Source organism: Xenopus tropicalis, chromosome 2, assembly GCF_000004195.4.
Source record: "Xenopus tropicalis strain Nigerian chromosome 2, UCB_Xtro_10.0, whole genome shotgun sequence".
Lineage (NCBI taxonomy): Eukaryota > Metazoa > Chordata > Amphibia > Anura > Pipidae > Xenopus > Xenopus tropicalis.
In genome coordinates this window covers 31,379,262-31,407,029 of record NC_030678.2, presented here as the reverse complement: position 1 = coordinate 31,407,029, position 27,768 = coordinate 31,379,262, and the positions used below count along the sequence as shown (strand labels likewise).

The 27,768-nt window shown below is 41.9% G+C and overlaps 1 protein-coding gene across 2 annotated transcripts in view; it reads left to right on the top strand.

The window, feature by feature from the left end:
• The window catches only part of specc1 (sperm antigen with calponin homology and coiled-coil domains 1), a 187,214-nt gene extending 160,067 nt beyond the window's left edge, over window positions 1–27,147 (top strand). For both annotated transcript variants that reach the window (XM_018091444.2, XM_004911690.4), the window contains 3 exons: window positions 8,278–8,394; window positions 21,228–21,287; window positions 26,264–27,147. In XM_018091444.2, coding sequence (XP_017946933.1) covers window positions 8,278–8,394; window positions 21,228–21,287; window positions 26,264–26,353 — 267 coding nt within the window. In that variant the 3' untranslated portion in view covers window positions 26,354–27,147. The remainder of the gene's footprint in view (window positions 1–8,277; window positions 8,395–21,227; window positions 21,288–26,263) is intronic.
• The last annotated feature ends 621 nt before the right edge of the window (window positions 27,148–27,768 follow it).

Sequence of the window (27,768 nt, the reverse complement as noted above, 5' to 3'; positions counted from 1 at the left end):
ATTCAGTGAAATATTCCCCAGTTTGCATCATGCTTGACCTTACTGGCCCACGTCACTTATTGCACAGGAAGCCAAATGGCCGCCCTTCTGCACTTTCACCCACAGCCTTGCTGACGTGTTTGTCACTGCATCTGCTGAGCTTCACCTGGGTAAGCAATAGAATGTCAACTAGAGGAAACCCTGTAGAACTGGGTCACAGAGATAACAAGTACGGAGGAAGCAGAATCCCTACTAAACTACTTTAAAGGAGACATATAGGATAAATAAAATCCTCCCCCCCGACCTCAATAATAAAGAGTGCTGTTTCACTCTGGGCTAAAAATCAATAATATTTTTAAAAATGGCCCCTATAATGGAGCTCCTTATCGATCTGCTAAGTGTCCTAACAGTCCCTGCCAGAAGCACAGTAGGAGGAATAGCCAATCACAGCTATACAAGCAAAGACAGGCTTCAGTTCCCTATCAGGTCAGCCTAGCTGTTGATTGGTTCTTGTTGTAAGTGCAGTGTGATGAGGGCTGTCGGGTCTCCTGCACAGCTTGGGAAAGGAGGCAGCAGGAAGTGGAACAGATGGGAGTGGCGAGTAGGGTTTTTTGGGGAAATGTTTAATAAATCTGCCCAAAGCACTACTACCATATTTAAAGGAGTATAATGCAGAGGTGCTTTCTTGATTTTCACACAATATGTTTCCTTTAATAGGGGCTTTGGCATCATTCATAGGCTCTCAAACCCATTACTGACTGCGACCATTTAATTCTGTTTAGCATAGAATCATAGCATGCCATGTAATGTTCAAATAAACATGCATTTAATAATAGTGGTGCCAACAGTGCCAGCAAATGTAACTTTTTGTTATTGGCTTGCCTTGTTATGTTAGAGACACCACAGCTGTCCTTGGTAAGTCTTGTGATTTAAATATAAATGCAACCACCATATTTATCATGTGTCATTGAACATTTCTGATAATCAGCCCGACTGTGGGTGTACAGCTGGCCATACTCGGGCAGATTTAAGCACTCAAATTGGCAGCTTAAATAGATATCTGGCTAAAATTGGGCAGACATCTATTGGGCAGGTTTAAAAATTCTGCTAGGCGGGGAGGCCAAATTGGCATGTTGATACAGTCCTCTTCAGATGACCTATTATGATCCAGTTATTGGCCCAGGGGCCCAATGACTACATCAGCCAAATTTGGTCCAGAATATCCCAATTGGACAAAGATTTGCTCTTTGCCAATTAGATCTTAATGTGTATGGCGAACTTGGGACAAGGAATTTGTTGTAGAATATACCCTAATCTAAGACCTATATTAGTGTATTGTCAGTTCCTTACCATAAAGAAAACTACATATAATAATATTTGTTAAACTGCCAAAGTAGCAGGTTACATCTCCAGTTTTCACTTATTCCTCTTGGAATAAAGGGACGTGGGACGTGACTTAAACTCAACTCCGTTTGAATGTGATTTTTATTTGTATGTTTTACGTCTGATGTTTGAGTTATGATAGGAACATGTGTTGAGACATAATACAGATTTCCTGTTATTCAATTCATGAATACCGAAAGTAAATCTCTCAGGACTGCAATTTATTGATGATATTTTTGGCAGTGTTTTTGCCCTCAAGCCACTCATATCTCTTCTCTCAAACTGATGCTGGGTTTTAGGCTTCATTTTTCTCATTGGGCACAGATGTAAAATGTATCATTGATATAATGATCCTAACACAAGCATTTACTTTGTGATGAATTTCACACCCAGTGTGATGTTAGGCCATTAAATATTCCAGTAAGTGATAGATCCTGGTGTAACAACTACACTGTGCTACAGTGGTATGTAAACCTAAGGCATGTGAGGCAAAGGCAGCTTCTGCACAATGTCTCCATCTCCAGTAGTACTGCCCTATCTAACTATCCATAGGCGGCCTCAGCATAACATGATTACGCTTGGTTTAAATAAAATGGCTGAACATCCTCTTGCCAATTAATGGTTGCTACTCTTTTTTTAAAGAAGGAAGATGGCATCAGTCATCAGTATATTCTAGGGATGATGTCTAGCCCAGCTTCCCTCCATCAATGACAAGGTCAACTGAATTCACAACCGCACATTTTTGTGAGTGTTGTAACGCCACTAAAAGATTAGAAACTCAGAGAATGGGAAGCAGGACAGTTCAACAGCAGTTCAGTTAGGCAACAAGGGCAAGACATGAGCTCACTGCACACGGAAATATGTATGAATCAACCTGTCCATTATTAGGCAATCTTAGAAATATGGTGAATAGATGCAGAAAATTATAGGAGAACTAAAGCTTACTAAATGCTGCACATTGTTTGCCTTGGGGTTCTGTACAACCCACACTGACCACGTGGTAGCTCCAGGGTTCCCTTCGGGTTCTGCGTCAGTAGGCGCAGCACACTTGTGGCTACAGAAAAGGGTGCAGGCGTCACTCGAATGTCAAATCAAAATATTTTAAGCATAATATTTCTTTAAAAGTCAAAAAAACAACAAACATTTCTGGACTGAGCTGCGTTACAGGTGTTTTTTAAATTACATTGCAAGATGCTTTCTAATTAACAATTTACTGGTCACTCGCCAAGATGATGCCATCATTGATCCTTCCCAATGGCTCGGAGAAGCAACAGGTTTTGGGCAACTTGCTTTTGCTGTTCGTGCCCCAGGATAATGATTTGCCAGCTGCAAATGGCACAGCAAACTGACACTGCAGATTTATATACTAACAGCTTAATGCTGCAGTTGGCTCTGGGCCTTCTCCAGTAGAACTGAGAAAACCACAATGCAAAATAATGCAAGGAAAGACACTGGCCATTAGCCTCTGCCATAGCAGAACATTTAGCCATTCCAAATATGGAACACATTTATGGCAGTTTTTATGTGTATATGATATTTACTTGTACTGTCAATGCCCCACAGTAACTTAACCTCCCTCTCTCATGCTGGGGGGGGGCAGAAAGGCTTGAGATTTCTTGGTCCCTGACTGTCAGCAGCCCCATTGATCTAGCCAGGATTTGGAAACTGCAAAATTGAAACCCCAGTGAATAACCCAAAACTTCCATCCAGTTCTAAGTGTTTCCAAGCCTTGCAGGATCAGTCCGTATGGGGACGAGTAATGCAAGTGTGACACAAAATAAGGGGGTCACACAAAAATACATTGGTAGTTTAGGAACAGCTGGTGGGTGCAGGTTGGGCATCCCTGGCACATTTTTCCCTTCTGTCAGTCACAAGAGGGCAAACCCATTACTGCAATGCCAGGGCCTTATCCTTCTATCTTACTCTGGTTCTGCTAAAAAAAAGCCTATAAAATCCTGAAAATTCAATTCAAAAGTACTATATAAATTTCTTTATTATAGCAAAATTACTTCTTTAATGATCAGTGCGGTGGCCTTTACAATTTATATTAATACAGTGTAAGCCTAGCACTACAGCAACCTAACCATTGGAGGCTGCTACTCATTTTATTGGTTGTCACACTCGCTATTTATAAGGTCCATTTGTTCTTTAAAAAATGTGAAACTTATTTTTTTAATTTCTATAAACATAGTGGCTTAAGTGCAAGCATCCAGGGAATTTGTTTCATTTGGGATGGATCAGAGGAATGGGATGAGACTAAATCCTTACCTGGCAATCGTCAGGCAGAAGCCCATAGCCATTTGCCTTTGTTGTTTATGAAGCACTGCTGCTACAAGTTGCTCTCTCTTTAGATGCAAGAATAGCAAATTAAAGGACAAGTACAAGGATGTGGATGAATAATCTGTGTGATGGCTATATAACCTTGTATAGCCATCTGTATTATTTGTTTTTATAATTCACTTGCTTAGCAATACAGATATTTGTGCTAAAAATCTCTGTGATCAGGGTTATTTTTCGGACAAATGGTTTGGCCAAACCCCCGAACCCACCCTGACGGATTCGGACGAATACATTCCATTGTATAGCTAGCTTTCATGCTGTTTTTTTTCACTTTTCATTTATTATTGTTGAACCCCATTTGCTAATTTGCTTCTAATTATCCCAGTGAATTCAGATCACTCTGCAGTCAAAACATCCTGCATGGAACCTATTGTTTTATATCATTTATATCATCAGCAAACACAGAGACTTAAGCTGGCCATACACGCACCGATACTATCGTACGAAACCTCGTTTTGTACGATATTCGGTGCGTGTATGGCATGTCGGCGAGTCGACCGATATTGCAGGAAGCTGCTGATATCGGTCGACTCGCCGATCGGCCAGGTTAGAAAATTTTGATCGGGCGCCATAGAAGGCGCCTGACCAAAATCTGCCGTCAGGGCTGAATCGGCAGAAGGAGATAGAAATCCTATTGTTTCTACCTCCTTATCTGCTGTTTCAGCCCTGACTATGTGTGGCAGATCTGAGGATGTTTCGTGTGACCGATGGTCGCACGAAACATCGTCAGATCGCCACGTGTATGGCCAGCTTACAATGCCACTCTCAAAGCCATTTAGGGCTCTGGCACACGGGGAGATTAGTCGCCCGCGACAAAACTCCCTGTTCGCGTGCGACTAATCTCCCCGGATTGCCATCCCACCGGCGAAAATGTAAATTGCCGGTGGGATGGCATACACTGAAATCGTGCAAGTTGCCACGAGAGGAAACTTGTACGATTTCAGTGAAATCGCGCCGCTGCGTTTGCCATCCCACCGGCGATTTACATTTTTGCCGGTGGGATGGCATTTCGGGGAGATTAGTCGCCCGAGATACAGGAGATTTGTCGCGTGCGACTAATCTCCCCGTGTGCCAGAGCCCTTATGAACACACAGAAAAGCAGTAGACCAAGGACAGACTCCTGCGGTACACCACTAACACCATGGCCCTGATTCACTAAAGGGCAATAACGCTTATCGCATGCTTTTTTGCGTTAAAAAGCATGTGATAAATAAGTACTAATTCATCAAAGTCATTTTGCATGTGTTAAAACGCATATCGCATGCGCAAAAAAATGCACATGCGTTATTTACCTTGCATTGCGTTAATTCTCGCATAGATATAATACTAACACATGGTTACGTGCGTAATATTGTGCACTAATATAGCAAGCGGCAAAATACATCGTGCGCAGAGGGGAAATAACGCAAATGGTGGAAAATAATGCAAGAAAAATGCTCATCACTAGTTAAATAACGCAAAGAACATCCCGTCTAAATTATGATGCCTGTCCTTTTAGTGAATCGAGTGTTAAGTCTCAAAAAATAAGAAGCGATAAAATTTTTAATGCATGCTATAAATAGCAGTCGTTTTATCGACCCTTAGTGAATCGGCCCCTATATGTTCCGTTTATTACCTCTAATTGTAATCTATCTTTCAGCCAGTTTTTTATCCTATGTGGTAGAGTGACCAAAAAAATGAGAGAAAATGTGAGTTTTCCCTTGAAGTTCTCCATAGTGGGAGATGTTGATAAACAGAGAAGGTTTTCTCTGTTTAAAGGGTTTTGGGTATGGCCCTGGAAGCTATAGGGTTCTGGAAGGAACATGTCGACCAAGCAGTCCATTCCAATAGTCCAGCTCACATAGTGGATCTTCTGCAGGAAGGCTGTCCTGTGGGGAGTTATTTAATTGTATGGAAAGGTGTGTAAGTCTCTCTCAGAGCAGGGAGGACACCTGTCTGTGTTTTAGTATTCCCAGAGGGGCTGGGGTGCTTCCTGCCACTGCAAGGAGCAGAGGGAGACTTGAGAAAGCGACTGAAGTGGTGTAAGTACAGGGGTGGTTTGTCACTGGAAGTCCACAAGGGGCCGAGTTTAGTGAGGGAACTCATCTAATTTGTGATGGTAGCGCTCAGAGGGCAGGATTTATTTATATGATTTCTGTTTGTATGCTCAAATGCCTTAAAGTGGACCCGTCACCCAGACATAAAAAGCTGTATAATAAAAGCCCTTTTCAAATTAAACAAGAAACCCAAAATTATTTTTTTATTACCACATCCATACCCATTATAAAAGCATTTAAAAATCCCACCTGTCAATCATATATTGCCTGCCCCGCCTCTATGCCTTAGGCATAGAGGTGGGGCAGACAGTTACTTTCACTTTCAATTCAGAACTTCTTAGATCAGGGGTAGGGAACCTATGGCTCGGGAGCCAGATGTGGCTCTTTTGATGGCTGCATCTGGCTCGTTGCCAAATCTTTAATTAAAAAAAAAAAAAAACCGGGGGGCGTGGCCTGTGCTCGGCGGATAGAAGACGTGTTCTAAGCCTTAGAACACGTCTTCTATCCGCCGAGCACAGGCCACGCCCTCCTCTGCATCGCAGCCAGAATCCTTGGGACCCACCCTACCTTGCCCCTGTGCTCGGCGGATAGAAAACGTGTTCTAAAACTTAGAACACGTCTTCTATCCGCCGAGCGCAGGCCACGCCCTCCTCTACATTGCATCCGGCATCCTTCTGACCCACCCTACCTTGCCCTACAGCATCCGTGGCCAAACATATGGTATGGCTCTCACGGAATTACATTTTGAAATATATGGTGTTTATGGCTCTCTCAGCCAAAAAGGTTCCTGACCCCTGTTTTAGATGTTGCTGCACTCCTCACATTCCCCCTCCCTCCTCACCATGTAATTTTGTAACTAGTGCATGGACATGGGTATCAGGTCCCCCCATACTGGCACAGAAACAAGATTTTGGCAGGATGCAATGCCTGTTTGGTAACAGTGTCCACAAAATGGTGCCGGCCTGCTTGCTGCAACTGTGAATTCCAAGGCTGGAGAATATAAGATTAAAATAATTTATATAGTGTAAGTAAAGTTTATTTTGCTTGCCAAACACAATAGAAAACAATTTGTAATTATTTCTTAAGGTGACAGGTCCCCTTTAAAGGAGAATGCAAGTCAAAATGTAAAAAGCATACTGCCCAATAGTCCTCCTATTGTTTAGTAACAACGCCACACTTTTGGCTCACCTAATCAAATATTTACTCAGTCACACTTACTTCACATTTTCTAGAACAGGCAGCCATCTCTAAACAGGTATTCTCCCTTCCTTTCCCTCCTTGCTTCATACTGCACATGTGTTTCATTCCCTGCCCCCTCTCCCCTCTGCCAGATCCGCTTCTGATTGGCTGGTGGGCATGTGTAGCTCAGAACAGGAGACAGGATCAAGTTACACACATGCTCAGAGAATAGGAAGGCTGCCGCTGGCACCTACAGGAAGGGGAGAGAGATTTCAGTGATGTCACTGTAGGTCACTGCATTTGTGTCACATAGTAAATCTTGAAAAAGTCACAATTTTTTTTCAGTCACTTTTACTGCTATAAAAACAGAATCAGAAATCCAACCCTTAGTAAATGGCCCCGTTAGTGTTGTGATTTGGTATGTATGCCAATATCTGATCCCACAGATATCATAATGCTCATTCTAGGGGTTATTTGAGCTCATGCTCAATGAAATTCACTGAAAATGATTTCTAAGCAGCTTATCTCCTGCTTTTGTACCATAATTATATTCAAGTGTATGGTTGGTTGTGTACATAGCAAAGACTTGTTTACACAACCCCAGCAGAGACCCTTGATTAACCCAATTAGGCTGAACAGATCTGCTGCAAATATCACTACTGACTGTAGCACTGGAAAACAATTGAATATGTCTGGCCTTTGGTTATACGGGAGGCTTTTGTTATGATCACACTGAGCTTTTTAGTCGTTAATGATCATTACTGCGTGTGTTTGTTTTACATTTTTTACAAGACTTCTAAAATGTGCGGCCAAGTACTTCAGTTGTGTAAAAGGATTAGCAGTAAAATCTCATAAATCCAAGTAGTTGGCTCACTACTGCGCCTTATGATATGCCAGCTGGGCAGTGTCCAAGTGCAGTGACTCAGGAAATTGCATTGAAACTTGCTTTGGTTTGCTCATGGGAGCAGATGCCTTCCATTTCAGACTGAATGATCATTTGGGCCAAGGTATAAACAATAATATATTTTCCCAACAATGAGTGGGGTACCACGCTGAGGAGACAATAAAGGCAGTATTCTTCCCACACTACCCATTGGGAATCGCCATACACGGCCCTTAGTACAATTGTTATTGTAATGGTGTTAGGGTTTTTTTGGCAGCATGTGTATAATAAGAAATAAAGGCTTGATTCCAATAACAGCAAATGCAGGAAATGATGAAGAACTCGGCCAACTTCAGTAATGAAATGTCCATTAGATTTCACTTTTTGCATAATAACAAAAGCAACTGTTGTACAAGTCAGTAGTGTTCTAGATTATGGAATCTTCCTAAGACATTTTGTACATTTGTTTTTTTACAGAACATCGACATCACAAATTTTAGCAGCAGCTGGAGTGATGGCTTGGCATTCTGTGCCCTCTTGCACACCTACCTACCTGCACATATTCCCTACCAGGAGCTAAACAGTCAAGATAAGGTACAATAAGCTAAATGTCTTAATTATTAGCCCAATTTGTATCATTTAGATTCCCTTCGTTCCAGTATTCTTTTATGTGGGTGTGTAGAATGTCAAGAAGTGGTGATTTTCTTGAAGAAAAGAGTTAGGGGAAACACTTTCTTTTGCTGCTTAACTCCTTCCCAAAGGCTATTAGAGACCCTATCCCACGGCTACCATAGGCACCATCTCTCCCTACTATAACTGCTATCCCACAGCCACAGTCCCTTCCCAGAGGCTATTATCCCCCCCACTGCTACCATAGGCACCATCTCTGCCTACTATACCTGCTATCCCACAGCCACAGTCCCTTCCCAGAGGCTATTATCCCACTGCTACTATAGGCACCATCTCTCCCTACTATACCTGCTATCCCACAGCCCCAGTCCCTTCCCAGAGGCTATTATCCCCCCACTGCTACTATAGGCACCATCTCTCCCTACTATACCTGCTATCCCACAGCCACAGTCCCTTTTTAGAGCCTATTATCTTGCAGTGTGGAACCCAGAGCATTCACCCCTAGCTGGAGGATGCTAAAGATAGCTTTGCCCTATTTAGCTGCCCTTTGGACGCTCACCTTATTGCTAGAACTCCCAGCACTTTATTGTATTAAAAATCCCCTTCGTATTTTGCTGTACCTTGCTTTATTAAACATTGCACTGACCAATAAATTAATCAATTGCTTCTCTTGTCCAGTTGATAAACTGAATGTTCACTTTTTTTATATTTTAAAGTGTTTGGATGTTTTCTAAACTGAAAGCTATTTAGGTTGGGCATAGTTGCAATCAGTGTTGGCTTTTGGGATATACTATATGGGCTATCGGCAACCTTCCAGATATTGTTGTACTACAACTTGCCCCCTCAAGATTGCCTTAAAATGATCTTGTATCAGTATTAAAGCATTTTTACAGGATGTTGAGAAATTTGAAGTGTAATGTTGCAACAAGTTCATAGTTTCAGAAATACAAAACATCTGAACGATTAGCAAATCATTTCCCTACTCATCACTAATCCTACTCTCCTCATCACTTTTTCTTTTTTTTAGCATTATCTCCATTATTATACAGGACTCATTTTGTGCAATTTGGGCACAGTATAGGCTCATTGAGGGGCAAATTTGCAGCAGTGCAGTATCACTTAGCAACTGATCAGCTGTAAGCTTTAATGGATATAGTGCAGGTTTAATATATAGGGCAGGGACAGCTTCTGGCACTTTAGATATTATTGAATTACATAACAGCACTTGTACATTCTTGCAGGCATGGAACAGCCATGGATGAAGGTGCAGGGACCAAGGGACCAAACAATTTTGTGCACTCATGTAGTGATAATGAAAATGTAATATGGTTTGTGACACTCTGCAGGGCGGCCTTCTGTTCTACCTTTATTAACCAGAGATTCATAGTCTATAAAAGGATATAGTGCAGCTCTATATGGAGGGTGCAGAATTTTTAAAAAATTTTTTTGAGGTGGGGGTGTTGCAGAGCTGCAGTTTATATTACGTTATGCTGAGCTCACTGTCTGGATGTGCAGTTCTTCTAAAATGGCGTCAAAATGGCCCAGTCATCACTGAACAGGGAAGTGGCCTTTTTGCCACCATAAATTGCAACATAATTCCATATCTATATATATATTGTAAACCGATCTCTTGGTCTAAGCTTTAAAGTGTAGACACAAGTAAAGTAATGAATATGTTAAACTAATCTGTTACTTAATAAGAGAGAGAGGATTTTAGATTTGTTCTGCTCAGATAGCGAGGCACCTTTTTTATTTTGTAATAAAGTTGTGCCCACAGGCCTGTACCTGCGTGATTAAACGCTTAATGGAAATGAAACACAATATCTGCCCTGAAGGATATGTTCTTCAGATCTAATATTTCCATTATCTGGCTTTCTGCCCTGCACATTCTGAGCCTTTATTTCAGTCTATTTATTTATAGGTTATGTAGTGGTACAAACAGAAACTGAATAAAACTATTTTACAGAGCGTTAACGATAAAAGCTTATAGCAGAGCCACACACACATCTATATAATTTCCTACATATCCAAGATATGGCACTCCAGCTGGTGTTAAACTACAACTCCCAGAATCACAACCATAAACTACAGATGTTTTTAATCATTGTTTATTGAACCTTAAGGCATGCATTGAAGTCTGTAAGGCTTTTGGGCCCCCTTTCTCCCTATACAGGGCAGTAGTTTCTTCTATATAGCATCAGTATGCTACATTCCAATTGTTCTGATCAGGAATCTGGAAGCCCCAGCTCCCTAGCAAGAACAGTTTTGGGCCCCATGCCGTCAGAGTAATGACCTATAATTGTACTTTCTAACCAGGCCACATTCTGCCGCAGACACACAGTCATTGGGTTTGCTTTCTTTTTTGTTGCGGCATCAGTTCTGACTTTTTGCTTTTGAAGAAAACTAAGAATCTATATAAGCTTTTGAAAAATGGCTTAAGGTCCCCATACACGGACCGACTATAGCTGCCGATATCGGTCCCTTGGACTGATTCGGCAGCTAATCGGCCCGTGTATGGGGAGAGCAGAGCGGCCTGGCCGACCGATATCTGGCCTGAAATTGGCCAGATCTCGATCGGCCAGGTTAGAAAATCAGGTCGGATCAGGGACCGCATCGGCTCGTTGATGCGGTCCCCGAACCGACTGCCCCATTGCTGCCCACATAATCCGATCGTTTGGCCCCAGGGCCAAACGATCGGATTATTATTTTTTTTACCTAAATTCTCCCCGATATCGCCCACCCGTAGGTGAAGATCCGCTCGCGATCTGCTCGTGTATGGCCACCTTTACTCTATCAATAGACTGAGCATGCACAGTGGGGAATTTACAAAAGGGGGTCATTCAGATATCCCTGAGGTGTAAGTGGTACAGGAGCATGTCCCTCAGTGCTCATCTCACAAGCACTTGTGCCACAGGGAAAGCTGCACTGTGATCCTCAAGCCAAATCCAGTGAAAGTTACTTAAGTTTCTAGACAAGTTATGTCGTTTTCTAAGCATCTTTTGCGAAAGTTATGTAAATTGCATGTTTTGGCATGACTTTATCTGTAACTTATGTAAATTGTGACCGGCCTGCCTAAGAAAGATTTCATGGGGCCTGGTACAGTTGTGCCCTCTTTACCCCCCTGATGGCGGCCCAGCCTGGGCCCATCAGGGCTGGCACATTAGGGAACCCCCACTCCTACCTACATTCATTAAAAGGATACTGCCATGATTTTTATGGGGTACTTTTTATTTCTAAATTACCCTGTTTACATAACAAATAATTCACTCTCACTCACTTACCATTTCAAATTTTATTCTTGAACCAACAAATGTACTTTTTTTTTAGCTGTAATACTGGTGTGTAGGAGCCATCTCAGTGCATTGTGCCTGAGCTTTCAGAAGGAGCCAGCGCTACACATTAGAACTACTTTCAGATCACCTATTGTTTCTCCTACTCCCATGTAACTGGAGGAGTCCCAAGCCGGACTTGGATTTCTTACTATTGAGTGCTATTCTGATACCTACTGGGAGCTGCTATCTTGCTCCCTTCCCATTGTTCTGCTGATCGGCTGCTGGGAGGGGGGGGGATATCACTCCAACTTGCAGCTCAGCAGTAAAGTGTGACTAAAGTTTATCAGAGCACGGGTCACATGGCTGGGATGCCCTGGGAAATGAAGAATATGGCTAGCCATGATATGTGTGTGAACGTTCAAAATTAAATTGAAAAAAAATCTGTTTGCGTTTTTGAAAAATAATTTCAATACAGGATTCTGCTGGAGAAGCTCTATTAACTGATGAGTTTTGAAAAAAACATGTTTGCCCATGACAGTATTCCTTTAAAACTGCTGCCTGCCTCCAACACCCCCTGGGTGGGGCAGGGAGCAAGGCTTGTCAGCTGGGCCGGTCAGACCCTGATTCAAGGGCTAGGAACACGTGTCTGTGCTCCAGAACTGAACTCAGAGGCCCAAGGCATTCAGCAAGAGCAGAACACAGTGTGCAGAGTGCAAATAAAAACCTATTGCAGCCTTTATTTTTATGCACTTTGTACACTGCATTCTGCAAGGTATATGAGCCCTAAAGTATTTTAGTAGCAGAAATGCATCAATATCTGCATCTGTACAACCAAGACATTTGGTTTGGATTGACATGTAAAGTTCAATTCATGGCTGTATCACGCTGCGAGTATGTTTTCTGACATGTGACCAGTTTTTTATCTTTATGTTAGGGATCCGCTGTGTGTGGTTCCACAGCCATTGGCTTTCAGTGGATTATGGGAATAGCCACACAGTAACTACTGAGCTAAAAATTGCCAGTCCCAATTCTTGGTTCTGCACCACCTGCACTTGTTTTAAGCTGACAGCAAAACATCATCTCATGCGTCCAGATATTTTATTGCCCATGAGGTTGAACTAATCCATTCCAATCTATCTGCCAGCTGTTAGTTCCATTTTCCTCTCTCTTAATAAAACTAAGGATTGTGTCTTGCTGGAAGGGATATCTTGAAAGCATGACTTACAGTTGCGCTCTTGCTAGGCGTAAGCCCTGTAATATTTTATATCAGGTGGATCAGGATTGTTTCATATAATTCAGCTTTTCCTATACACTGTGTCCATGTTAAGCACTGCAAACAGCGAGACTCATTCCATTGGCGGATATGAAATATACGCAGGGACTGTGTAAGAGAGTCCAGAAGCTCTGTAGATGCTATAATGCTTGAAATTGTACATCAACAGCAGAATCAGCAGCAATTTTTAGAGTTGTAGTCTAATAGAAGGCAGTGTGGGACTGGGGTATCCGGTGCTGCCCCCTTGTGGCCCCCCCACCCCAGTTGGGAGTTTCTACACTCAACCCCCCCTTTATAGTATGCCTCATGCAAACCACATCATAGAGTTGTAGCAAATACAGTGTCTCATGTTTGGATCCAAGGGACAAGTGCAAAAGCCACGTGGGGTTCAAAATTGCATCCTTAGGGCCCATCCATGGAGCACTTGCGCCTGTTGGGGCCAAACATTTCTAATGCAAGTGCCAGTTTATCTAGAAGTACACTTTTCTGGCGATTAGAATAATCAAAATGCATGATTTTTTTTATAACAGAATATCTTAAACACTGAGCCTTGTGCCAGCGTTAAAATAATGCCTGGATAAAGTACCTTCTTTCTCCTGTGGCCATTAATATCTGCAATACACTACATTACAACAGGAAATGAACTTTTAACACTTAGATAGATTCCGTTTAACCGCAGTAGGTTGTTGTGGCTGCAGCCCTGGGCTCAGAGAGTTCATTGTGCAGCTCTGGGTGAGTTAGCTACTGTATGTGGCTTATTTGTCTGTAAACCAAAGCACTATAGGCAGTGTAAGCCTTGCTCTGGCATGCAGGAGAAATACAATGAATGTGCCTTTTCAACCTATTATACGGTATATTTGTCTGTTGCACCATAGTACTCACTAGAATATGTCTATAGAGGCAGTAGCAGGCATGTCGACTGACCACATTTTCTTAGGGTCACAATAATACAATTTCCATTGTATTATCAGAGGACATTGGGTTAATTGACATCTCTGGACTGTTAGTTTAATGGGCACCATCTACCCAGGGTAATTTGTAGCAGTCAAAGAGCCTTGAAGTACTGGCAAGCATCCCTCAGAGATGGTAGACTCCTCACTCTAATCAAGTGGACACCATGGCCATTTTAATTTCTTTGCATTTTTTCTGGTGGTGTCCCATTGTGTCATGTATCTGCTCCCATGGCTGTTGGTCCGGGGCGAAACACCTAGGGACTATGGCTTCCTGACCAAGTTCACCTTCCTGAGGGCAGTGAGAAGCCAATAAATCACCCTACTGCCAGCAATTCACCTGTGCATACAACATACTGACTATATCCCAACACTCTGCCCATTGATCCATACAATTCAGGTGGGTGTTAACCCTGTGAATTACTGATATTATTGGGCAATGTCGAGCGGCTGCTGGAGTGGGGAGAGCGGAATATACCACTAAAACAGTTATGTGATCAAGCTCTAATCCAAAATACACTCCACGCAGCCAGCCTTTTAATTGCCTTTATCATACACACATATGATACATATACAATTAAATTTTGAACTCAATAAAAGTTAAGTCTTAGTATTTTCAGCCAGTCAGCTTTAACCAGTCTAATTCTATCATATCCGCATGGGTATCCCATTATAATAAAGAGCCTTAACGTCATTCTCTCTATGTTGAAGTACCCACTGGTACAATATTATATTTCTGTCTTCTGTTAGGACTGATCAGCACACTGGGTCAGTTTCTAGATATACTAGATATAGATTCCTTACTATTGAGTGCTATTCTGATACCTACTGGGAGCTGCTATCCTTCTCCATTCCATTGTTCTGCTGATCGGCTGCTGGGAGGGGGGGGGATATCACTCCAACTTGCAGCGCAGCAGTAAAGTGTGACTGAAGCTTATCAGAGCATAGGACACATGGCTGTGGCACCCTGGGAAATGAAGAATATGGCTAACCCCATGTGACATTTCAAAATTAAATATAACAAAAATCTTTTTGTGTTTTTTGATAAATGGATTTCAATGCAGGATTCTGCTAGAGAAGCTCTATTAACTGGTGTGTTTTGAAAACAGCATGTTTCCCATCACAGTATTCCTTTAAGCATGAAAGCCCATGTAATGGTGGAGGCATGTATAGTGGTGGAATTACCCATAACTCCTCCCCAGCTTACCAGTTACCTAAACTGGTTATAATTACAATTGTATGGTGTCCATGGCTGATTAGGCAGTAGCATTCTTTTGTTTATTTGCACTGGACTGATTCCTTTGTCCCACCCCTTTGTGATATTCCATGTTAGCCACTATTACAGGGGAGCTTTCAGGTACGGTTAGAGAATTTACCAATTGAAGAAATCACTTCTGCTTGAACTGACTAAGGTGAGAAACTTGGCAGAATTAATTCATGTTGTAGCTATTTTTGTAAAAGATATAAACATATATTTAAAGGGGAACTCCACCCAAACACAACTCACAATTTTAAAGAGAAAACATGATTTCATGTTAGCGCAGCAAAAACCAAAATGCTTGGCGCTCACTGCGGGGATGTCAACCATCATTCATATGTGAAAGAATTATATTATGTCATATTTAGACGCACTCTTAAATCCATATGCCTCCTCCTCCCCTGTGGATAGCACAGCAACCCCCAACTCATAATTACACACCTTAGGGACCATCTAATGGCTATTTCCAACTGCTAACAAACTCCCACAACAAACCCCTGCCAGTATGGCACACACAGGCAGCATAGGGCAGGCAGTACATACAGTGACACAATGCTGGCACTGCTCCTACAGTCTGCCTGTGGTGTGAAGAGGTGAACAATGTGGGTGCTTACAGCTTGAGGTGTGAACAATGCAGAAACTAAAAGGTATGAACAGTACAGGGGATTACAGCCTGAATCTGAGTTGTGAACCATGTAGGGGGCAAATAATGTCAGTACTGATACCATTTAAATCTTACATAAAGGTAAGCCATCAAAGCAGCCAGACAGGTGGGGGCCACACAGAGGGGGGTCGCGGGCCGCCAGTTGGGCAGCACTGCTTTAGATCATGAAACATGGCAATGTACGGAAATTAATTCAGCTTTTTTTATTTTAGGTAAGGAAAAAGGTAAAAATGTGAGTTCCCCATATTAAAGGTCACACTACATTTCATTAGTACGCCGGTTCTGGACTGGCTGATAGTATCCCATTCACCACACGATGAAAGATATTGAGTTGGGAGCCGATATACTGCAGTATAAGCGGTGGCCAGTATCTATGTATGGCTTTATACAGCAATCCATGCTTGGCATAAGGGTTTTCCATAATGTGGAACCAGCCCAAAATCTACTAAACCACATTTAAACCTTAAAAAAACATGTTTTCTTGTTATAAGAATCAGGAAATACCGAAGAAATGAACAGTACTTCATGGATACATGCAGGAAAATGGGCTTCTATATAACAATGTAGACCATTACATGATCATATTCTTCATGGGGATAATTTCCAACTAGGAGCTTAGGCGCTGGAAATTGAGTTGACTTCCATGGCACATCCTTATGCCATTCTAACTGGCAGCTCTCATTTCTACTCTAGTGGGTCCTGCATATTTATCCAGCTGCCATTTATCTCATTTTTATTGAAAAGCCACTGCATGACTTAATGATTTAAGCTCCCACTTAACACCAATTACCTGAACCCTTATCTGCTTGCACATAAGCACGTGCCGTGCCCCAAAACTTTGTGCACATTTTTGCAATAACCACAGACTCCAGGCAGCACGTCTGCAGGCAGCATTCCCTGTGGTTCATTTCTCTGTAGGCTATGGCTAAGCTCTGTAGCTAATAGCAGGCGGCATGCCCCCTCTCTTTTGATTGATAGTTTTCATTTACTACACACAAACACCCCGGAATAAAGACAGAGGGCTCTGTCACGCTAGGTGAGATGCACGTAATAAACCTGTTGTTTTCCTTCTTGGTAACACGGCCTGCTCTGTTTGTATTGTTAGCCAGATTAAAGTGGCCTTTAGAGGTTTAATTAATGTTGTGTCAATGTAAAGGTGACAATTATTGATTGAACATTCTACAGTGTGAAATGTGTAGAGCCTACACATTCGCCAAATACTAATCACGCCAGGGTTAGATCATGTCGGAAGGTGCTGGCTTACAAATCAGCTCCTTTGTATAATGTAAGATATCATTGGCTGCACACAATATTCCCTCCATGTTTGTAGATAATAGTTTGCCTTTAGGGCTATGACACACAGTGCTACTTGTAGCCAACTACATGTCTTGGCTACTAATCACCAGAATACCCTGCCATAGCCAGTACTAAGAATTGTTATCAATACTGTCTATCTTGAAGCTGCGACAAGTGGCTCCATGTGTCATTGCTCTTAGTCGACATTCTTGATTCTTAAAAACTGAATATAGAGGTACCTTTAAAGGTGGCCATACACAAGCCGATTTCAATCATTCTGCGATGAATAATCTAATCGGTACACGATTATGTGACGATCATTTTGCCATACGATATACCATCCACGGACAGCGATTATTTGAAAAGATGTCATCGTATTGTTGATGTTAAATACAGAAAGGTCATACATCTACATATGATCCGATATGGTGGTGGAAGCAGTATTTACCCCTGTCTGCCCCATGCCCCTGTGTGTGCCATACTCTGCCTGCCCCATGCCCCTGTGTGTGCCATACTCCTGCCTGCCCCATGCCCCTGTGTGTGCCATACTCCTGCCTGCCCATGCCCCTGTGTGTGCCATACTCCTGCCTGCCCCATGCCCCTGTGTGTGCCATACTCCTGCCTTCCCCATGCCCCTGTGTGTGCCATACTCCTGCCTGCCCCATGCCCCTGTGTGTGCCATACTCCTGCCTGCCCCATGCCCCTGTGTGTGCCATACTCCTGCCTACCCCATGCCCCTGTGTGTGCCATACTCCTGCCTGCCCCATGCCCCTGTGTGTGCCATACTCTGCCTGCCCCATGCCCCTGTGTGTGCCATACTCCTGCCTGCCCCATGCCCCTGTGTGTGCCATACTCCTGCCTGCCCCATGCCCCTGTGTGTGCCATAACCTACTCTACCAGTAGTTCTGGGGAGTTTTGCCAGCATTTTGGAAATGGTTGCAACTTGCTGCACTATGCAAAAAACATGTTTTATTAAAGGTTATGTAATATGTTGCGCTCAAATACGAGCGAGTCCTGCAATAAGCAAATTAAGGTTCCACAAAGGACGTTTGTGTACTTCAGTATATGTTCGTTGACTTCTGCTGGCAATCATGACATGCGCAGGGACCAATTGTGCAACGACAAATAACTGGCACTCACACCAACTGGCAGATGTAATTACTGAACGACAAAAAATTTTAAACCCCGTCGATCAATTTTTTGACCAATAATGTTGGGCTCATTCGTACACCAACAACTATACGATAAGTTAACAATATTATTGGATCGTTCTGGAATCGGTCATTTTAAAGTGATAAATCGGCTTGTGTGTGGCCACCTTTAGGCACATGGGAAGTTTCCTCGTGAGGCAACACCAGGGGACATGTATGCAATCCCATCAGCGAGTCCCATTCTTGCAGGTGGGAAGGCATTTCAGGGAGACTAGTCACCCTGGTATTGAAGGTTTATCGCAGGCAACTAATCTCCCTTTGTGCCACCAGCACTACTCTGAAAGGTTCCAGGGAGAAACAGCCGTACATTTCCCCATCAGTCAGCTTGGCATGTTGCACAGTCAGCGAGATCATAGCTAGTTTATTTATGGCGAGAAGAATATCTATAGTCCCTGCAACTAGAATGGGTGACTAGGTTTGCTGGCATGCCCCTATCTAACGTCAGGTCAGCCCTGCATTTTTCCTTCAGGCTGAGAGAAGCGGATTTACTTTCCTACGCTGCCTGTGTGCCCACAGTGAAAACTACAGAATATAATCCCACAATTCCCTGCACATGTAATGTCAATAAAGAAAGAAACATCACAGTGCAATGAATTATGGGTTATGCATTTCCTGCATGCTGTCTGTAAGATGTGATGTTGTTAAAATTCAAAATATGAATGTTTTAGTCTCTCCTCCCCTGCCAGAATTTCATATGATGCAGAAAGAGAAGTTGCAGCTGGATTTCAGCATATAAAACAGTATTTATTTATTTATACTTTTCGAAGAAACACATTACAGTTCTAGGTATATTAGGGGTTTCTGGGTTGTGTGGGGCTCTCTAACAAATTATGGTTTGGAAGCCGGAGTTCCCCTTTAATGCAACATGTAAACCCAGTCTATCCTTGTCATTTGTGATTCATCCATTTACTATCCCCAGGGTATTTACTAAGACAGGGTTGGGCTGGAATTCACAGTATTTTTCCTTTTAATTTTGCCAAATCCTATAAGACAATTCTGTACTTCGGTTACTTTCTCTTGTTTATTCAGATGTTGGGACATTAGTACATTGATGATACATCAACATTGATGAAGAATGACAAATGTACTCCCAGGGATCTGCAGAAGAACAGGAAATAATCAGAGATTCCAAACGTCACACATAAACCAATAGATTGTTTGTCCAGGTTATTTCCCTGTGCTGGGGGCCCCAAAGTAAACCAGGCCCAGGTCTTTATGCAAAGCTAATATAAGGGTAGTTCAAAGAAGGCATTTTCCCTGAGCCCTAGAAAGTGCCATAGCCTTTAGTTATCTGTCTCCATGAGTAGTTATGTGAAGACCAGAACAAATGAACCCTTTTCTGTTTTCTAAAATGATCCTATAGAGGATATGTTTTATACATTACTTAACAAATTAGCATTCTGCCATAATGCATGGTAATTGGCCTCTGGGGGCCAGTCCAATTGGAAGCTGGCAATGATATATACTTTTCAACTTGCCCATCTATCAACTCTCCTCCCCTCTACTATTAAGGTATTTTTTTCAAATACATTTATCAGTTGTTTCTCAGTCATACACAAATCCCGTTCCTCCTCCTTTCCCTATTTACCTCTCCCCCTAGAATGAGACAAGCTTTCTGGAGAACATTTTCTAAAGCACAACGCGCCATCTAAAACCTGTCGCTCATGTAGAAGTCAATGCTGATGTAACTTATACAACTGGAAGATCTTTCTTTGCTTCATGGATTTAGGGGGTTTCAGGTTTTTTTTAATGCTTGCAGTTTTGCATATGACTTTCGGACTTTTTTCTTTGGTAATTTTTTACTTCAGATCTGACATTTGTGGAAATGAGTTTAGTTGTGGTTTCAAAAACCTCTAAAAGCATGAAAATCCGAATGTTGATAAATAGGCCTCCCCTGGAATGTAACTGAAAGTGAGCATAGGACTGGCCAGACCAGAGGGGACTATGACTTTATATGTTCCCATATATCGACAAGCAATCCTTGTCTTATTTAAAGAGGAGGAGCATTTTATTATTGTTTTATTTCTTTCAAAATGCCTTAATGTCCTTAAATACATCAGACTACTTAAGTGCATAGGATTTTGTTTTCTACTGGTATAAAAGGACCAAAGTGCCAGCACTGCAGTTTGCCCTCCAGTTCTAATATGGCGGTGGTGCAGCAGATTGGAGAACCAACACACATAGGGTTCATTTAAAGACCAATAATCCCAGTAATACATTGGTCAGAAGCTGCGGGGGGTAATAAAAGATTCTGTTTCTGTTATGCTGAATATCACTGGGGTGAAACACATGCACACAAATACAAGCGGCACAGTAGCACTGATACTCACTTGGAAACACTGATAGCTCTATCAGGCATCTCAAGGGGCCGACAATATTCCCATAAATACCTTCCAAGCAAAAGCTGTGAGCCACTAATCAATATTCTATTAACCTTTCCCTAGTGTCAGGTAACTAGTACTGCTACTTGCCAGCGGCTTCTGCATCTCGGTAGTTATGTTGTAATGTGATATTACTTGTGTCCAAAGTCCAAAGCTCCAGCTCATGTGGTTTATAAAAATGGCCCACAATGAAAACTTACAGGGCACAGAGTACAAGGGAGCTCATTGCATTATTACATTCTGGATGTTATGTATTTGATTTATACCGGGCCCCTCAGCTTCCTGTACCACTTCCAATATAAGGCTTTTATGCCGATGCTGGGAGTTGTAGTCCAACAATGTCATAAGGGCTGCACCTTGCTTAACATCGGCTTTTACCTTCAGTAAAAAATACAAGAAAACGCCAACAGATGAAAATCAGAAGAACATCTCCTGAGAACAAATCCAAATAGTAAAGGAATAATTTCATATATTTCACTTTTTGATTTGCAGAAAAGAAATTTAATGCTGGCATTCCAGGCAGCTGAAAGTGTTGGAATTAAAACCAGCCTGGTAAGTATGGCACATTTTATTGCTTTTTACTAAACATCAATGATTGCCTCTGTTGTATAAAGTTTATCACATAGTCCCACAATGCATCTGTCTAGATGGTGATAGATGGCAAATAAAGCTCCATTGTACTGCCCTGTTCCCAAATCCTTGTAGGGGAAGTTTCTATGTACTCGGCACCATTGCCTTGATTTGCACAGAGTTTTGACTTTGTTTTTATATTCTTTCATGACTGATTTTCAGGCACCACCAATGCGAAATGGCTCCAGTGTCTCAAATGCAGCACAGATCTAATAAAAGTTGTCCTGAATATGAGTGTGGCCTTCAGTTCTCAGTCTATCCTTCTGCCACAGCTAAAATTGCCCCTCTTGCCTCCCCATGCTCTAATGTTGATCTTTGTAATATTCAGTGGAAAGAGACATTACTGCTAAATCTAAACCTCTTGATGGACCCTTTCTATAGCACTGCCTTATGTACACCCCACTGCTGACATAGCATACCAGTTTGTACTGACGATCAGTATATAAAGGCCCAGAGTAGAAAACAATATTGTAGACCTGCATATTGGGGTTCAGGGTTACTAACAGGCCGCAGGTGAGTTCATAATATCACAAGCACACAGTAACACAAAATAAGTGGTCGGGGTAGCACTCAAGTGATTCCAGATAAACTTTCAGACTGAATGAATGACTTTCTCTTGTTGGGATTCCCTCAGAAAATGTCATATAACTAAAGGAATGTCTAGAATGACTGCAGCCTCCTACTGATCTGCTGTGGGAAGATGAATCACTGCTCTGAGGAGCCTGTGTCAGGGTGTAATATTAGATATTTAAGCACTGTTGCTATAACAGAAAATATATAAAGGAGCAACTCGTAGACAGGATGGAAAGATTTTAGCTGTGTGTTTATTTTTAGAATTGCGGCCATAGAGTGGAGATGTATCCGTGTTGGGTGGTCAGCAGAATAAATAATGCTTGGGTTGGCCAACTGATGTAGTAATGTGTGTGAGTGATGAAGGGCAAGATGTTTGTGCTTTAAAGGGTCATTACACTGTGCCAATAATTAATTAGAATGAAATATTCAAGGATGCTCCCACTAAAAGGCTGTGTTGGCAAGCATTCTACCATTCTTCCTGATACTGCGCCCTCCAGTGGTCATGCAGTCATGGCTGCCGCCAGTGATATGAGTAAACACAAATATGCAGATAAATAAGGTTCTGAGTAACCTACATCAATTAATGATGAGCGAAATTTTTCACCAGGTATGGATTTTTTCCATGAAACAGGCACAAAAATTTGCCGCACTGCAAAAAAAATCGTGTATGTCGTGGTTTTTGTCATTTTGTCATTTTTGTGATGCGCGTCATGCTCTCCGTTTCGGTCATCACTAATGTCAATATATTTATAAAGCTAAAGAGAAGAGCTTTTGGGGCAAGGTAACCAGTTAAATTCATGTTTCCATTTTTTAAATGCCATTTTACTTTTCCAGAGGAAGTGAAATAACCTACATGGGGAATGTAAAAGTAAATTCCATTCTTTTTCAGATGTGCGTTTTTTGCTGTGAGGCCCAGTAACATTTAGTTATGCCGCTGACACCTCCCAGTCACAAGGAATCTCTCCTCTGCCATATGATTTTAGAGTGCCTACTAAAGAGAGACCCTCGTTCCTTTACAGTATACACCATGTACTATATACACTGGGCAGCCATTATGTTCCCACAGACATACAGTTGTTCATTAGTGCTGCCGCCCTTCCACAATAATAATATCTGTAACACAATACAGAAAAGGCGTTTCATAATCATTTGCCCATAACCACATCTCTGTTTGCTGGTTCTAGAATTTCAGGACTCCAAACAATACTGGGTGGGAGCATTTGGGCAAAGTTTCTCTAGAATTATTTGTAATGCCAGTGTGAGTCACCTGGCTTTTTATAGAGAACTTTGGGAGGAAGTGACGTGGAGCTGTGGCCCCTGCTGTTCCAAGCATGACTTCTTGTACACTGCCCCACCCACAGGACGATTGGTTGGATTGTGTACCTTGTTGGCCTATGTATGACCACCTATAGTTTGCATTGTCACTGTAGGGTTCTCTGGCTCAGCTGATTTTTATCAGAAAAAAACCTACTGAAAATGAATAGCGCTACAGCTTGCCATCCACAGACCAACATGACTAGCACCTACTTCTCTGTTTGGCCAGCTTATGAACCAATGGTTAGGATTTTATTTTAGTAAAGCAAATCCAAGTGGGTTTAGGAGCAAAACATGGGTTTCATAGACAACATTTTGAGAAATCTTTTATCCTACTGAAGTTGGCCATACACATCAAGATACACTAATACTAAAATAATGTATGGTGCCCCCTGACTACCTACCCAACCGATATCTGGCTTAAAAATCTCCAGATGTTGATCGGGCAGGTTTGATTTTTCCTGTCGGATCAGGGACTGCATCAGCTCATTGCTCTGATGGATCCTATTCCTGTTGTTGTAATTCGATTGTTGGGCCCAAGGGCCAAATGATTGGATTACTCCAATATCTCCTGCATAAGGTGGGCATATCGGTGGAAAGATCTGCTCATTTGCTGCCTTATTGGGTGCACCTTCTGAGCTTTCTACTGGCTGCCAGTGATTTGGCAAAGGGGAGTTAACAGCTCCAGTACTAGAGCCATCATGGATATATTGGGGATTTTGTACTTTACAAGTCGTTGTTTGAATGGGACTGGAGACAAGAGTGGAGTGATACCAGCACAAAGTGGTTCATGCGATGTCTGGAGAAGGTGCTTGTGAAAAAGTGGTAGAAGGAGTAAATCTCATTACAGATTGATATGCTATAAAGAAAGGGTTAGTTTTACTGCAAAATAACATCACAAAATCATTTTTCCCACGAAACATTTTCCCACAAACAAAAAGATATCAACTGTACTCAAACCAGATGTTTGGAAGATTTTTGGTAATGGAACCAAATATCTATAGAAAATGGATCTGCCTATAACATATGAGCTGCCTTTTGTTTTTATAGGATTTAAATGGTTATATGGCTCAGTACGAAACCGCAGAGTACTGAAAAGGAATTGTGGGCTGAGCTTTGGCTTCTACTTACAGTGCCTGATATTACAGCCTTGTGGCTTATAATAATGAAAATGATTATTTTTTAAACAGGTCTGTCGGTCTTTAACACTGATGATTCCGTTCTCTTGTTATTGTTATATATGTACAGTATGCGTGTGTGTCTGTGTGTGTGTGTGCATTAGCTACTTAAAGGGTAGTTCACCTTTTAGTTTGTTATAGAATGAGCAATTTTAAGCGACTTTTTAATTGGTTTTCATTCATACTGACCCTTTCCATTATTAAAATGGGGGTCACTGACCCCGGAAGCCAAAAATGTATTGCTCTCTCACTTACACCTTATTGGTTGCTGGGGTAATGTGCACCCTAGCAACCAGATAGCTGCTAAAATTTCAAACAGCAGAGCTGCTGAACAAAAGGCAAAACAATTCAAAGATCACACATAAAAAAATGAATTGCAAATTCTTTCAGAAAAGCACCCTTTAAGATGCATTAATATGAGCTCTAACAGATAAAAAACAAAGAAATCCACACATACTATAAAGCTAGGAGCTGTGGAATTGGTCAAAAGCAGGTGAATACAAAGGGGCTTATACAGAACCTAACGCACAATCCCACTCTCCTATTGTTCCAGAGCAGGGGTCCCTACATTTTTCACATGTGGGCGACATTCAAATGTGAAAAGAGTTGGGGAGTAACACAAGCATGAAATACATTCCTGGGGTGTCAAATAAGGGCTCTGATTTGCTATTTGGTAGCCTCTATGTGGACTGGCAGCCTACAGGGGGCTCTGTTTGGCAGTACACATGATTTTTGCGCAGCCAACACTTGCCCCCAAGCCAAGAATTTAAAAATAAGCACCTACTTTGGGCCACTGGGAGCAACATCCAAGGGGTTGGGGATCACTGTTCCAGAGCCTTGAAGCATATACATGCCCTGTGGTGGTTGCCCAGGTGGCAGAAGTCAGGCTCTTTACATCAGAGTTAGTATCTCATCCTCCATAATATTGTCATTAAAGGGAAACTCCACCCACACTTAAGCTTGCAAATTACATCAATTAAAATATTTGCAGCCTTTAATGTTATAATGTGGTTTGGAACAGTTCCCTAAACCCAGACCTCCGTTCCCCTGCTGATCTGGATGACTACTTTGAGACTCAAAATGTAACAGTAGTCGAATGTCATTGGCCTGCCTTCAGCCTGCATCCTCCAATACACTGCAATGCATTGTGGGTTATGTAGTTCCTGCATGCTGTCTGTAAGCTGTTGAGAAGTTGTTACGATTTGTTACATCAGTGTTTTAGTCCCTCCCCCCTTCCAAGATTGCAAATAATGCAGAAGAGAAGAACTGTTTTGCAGCTGTATTTAAGCATATAAAAATGGTATTTATTCATATTTGTGTAATTCCCCTTTATATAATCCAACAAAGAACATGGTTCTGGATGAGGACACTGAAGAATGCTTTAGATCAGTGCTGTCCAACTTCTGTGGTGCCGAGGGTCGAAATTTCTCTAGCATACATAGTCAAGGGCCACTAATGGAAGCCAGTTTTGACCACTCCCCTTTTTAAACCTGCATCCTCCAAATCCCACAATTTCCTGCACATGTGATATCAATAAGTAAATGAACATTGCAATGCAATGCATTGTGGGTTATGTAGTTCCTGCATCCTGCCTGTAAGCTGTGGAGCAGTTATTAGAATTTGTGACAACAGTGTTTTAGTCCCTCCTCCCCTGCCAGGATTACAAATGGTGCAGAAAGAGAAGAACTGTTTTGCAGCTGGATTTCAGCATATAAAATGGTATTTATTCATACTGTGTGCTCCATCTGTTGCGTTTGAAGGACCCGATTACAGTGATTGCTTTCTGTGCTGGATGGGGCTCTTTAACAAATGTAACTTTTCCCTGTTTTCCAGGAGCTAAATGAGATGATGTTCACAGACCGGCCGGACTGGCAGTGCGTGATGCACTATGTGGCGCAGATTTACAAGTACTTTGAGACCTAGAAGATGATTGTACCAAACCTGACATTAGCAAGGAAGCACACATTCACTTTATGGCCCAGGCCTGTCTCTTTAGGTGCAAGACTGGAGATTCTAACTTGCTTGAGACACAGCTCCTATATCATTAATGGGGGATTCGCAGGAAGTGGACATGATTGGGACTGCCAATTGAGATGTGGGAATGCCACTAATACCTGCAGAGCTTATACAAAGTGCAGTAACTATTCTGCTTGCTGGTAACTATTACTGTGACTTAATAGCTAACAACACGTAGTCTTGTTGCTGTTTAGTTTACTACAGCCATTGGCCATACCCTTCCTCCTCTTGCAGCCCTATAGTGAGGAGGAAAGGGGGCCTTGTGTGTTTCTATGACTTGCCAAAGAGAAAACGTGTTTTCCAACAAATATAACCTTGACTCTCTACAAGCAAGAGCTGTGGAGATGCACCAAGACCAGTCATTTGACATTGGCCGACATGGAAGAAACATTTGTTTCTGCTTATTTTCTGTAACACATTAACCCAACATCACAGAACTACTGGTCTCGCCTCGGCCGGCCTTTGTGGCACAAGCTAAGATAGGAATTCCCTGGAGGCACGAAGGACCAGCAGCCAACAGGGATGCATTTGTTATATGAAGGTGTGTAGTTAAATACACTAGTCTAAAGCACTAATCATTAAATACTGTACAGTAAATATGGCAACAATCCCATGGATTTAATATAGCAAACAAATGCAAATGTGTAAACCTTGGCATGAGCAGATGGAAACACTATAAAAATAAAGGTATAATACCTTCACCAGGCGTGTTATCATTGGAGCAGAGTATTCATGACACGGGATTTCACAGACACACACATTTCTTTCAGCAGTACAGGTATGGGACCTGTTATCCAGAATGCTCAGGACCTGGGGTTTTCCAGACAAGGGGTCTTTCTGTAATTTGGATCAACATACTTTGTCTACTTAGAAATCATTTAAACATTAAATAAACCCAATAGGATTGTTTTGCCTTGAATAAGGATTAATTATATCTTAGTTGGGATCAAGTACAAGCTACTCGTTTATTATAACAAAATTATTATTATTATTTTTTTTTTTAAATGGAGTCTATAGGAGATGGGACCCATTATCCAGAATGCTCAGGACCTGGGGTTTTCTAGATAAGGGATCTTTTTGTAATTTGGATCTCCATATCTTAAGTCTACCAAAAATCATTGAAAAATTAATTAAACCCCATAGGATTGTTTTGCATCCAAAAAGGATTATTTATATCTTAGTTGGGAACGAGTACAAGGTACTGTTTTATTATTACAGAGAAAAGAAAAATAATTTTAATCTGTGAATTATTTGATTAAAATGCAGTCTATGGGAGATGACTTCATAATTTGGAGCTTTCTGGATAACGGGTTTAGAGATAA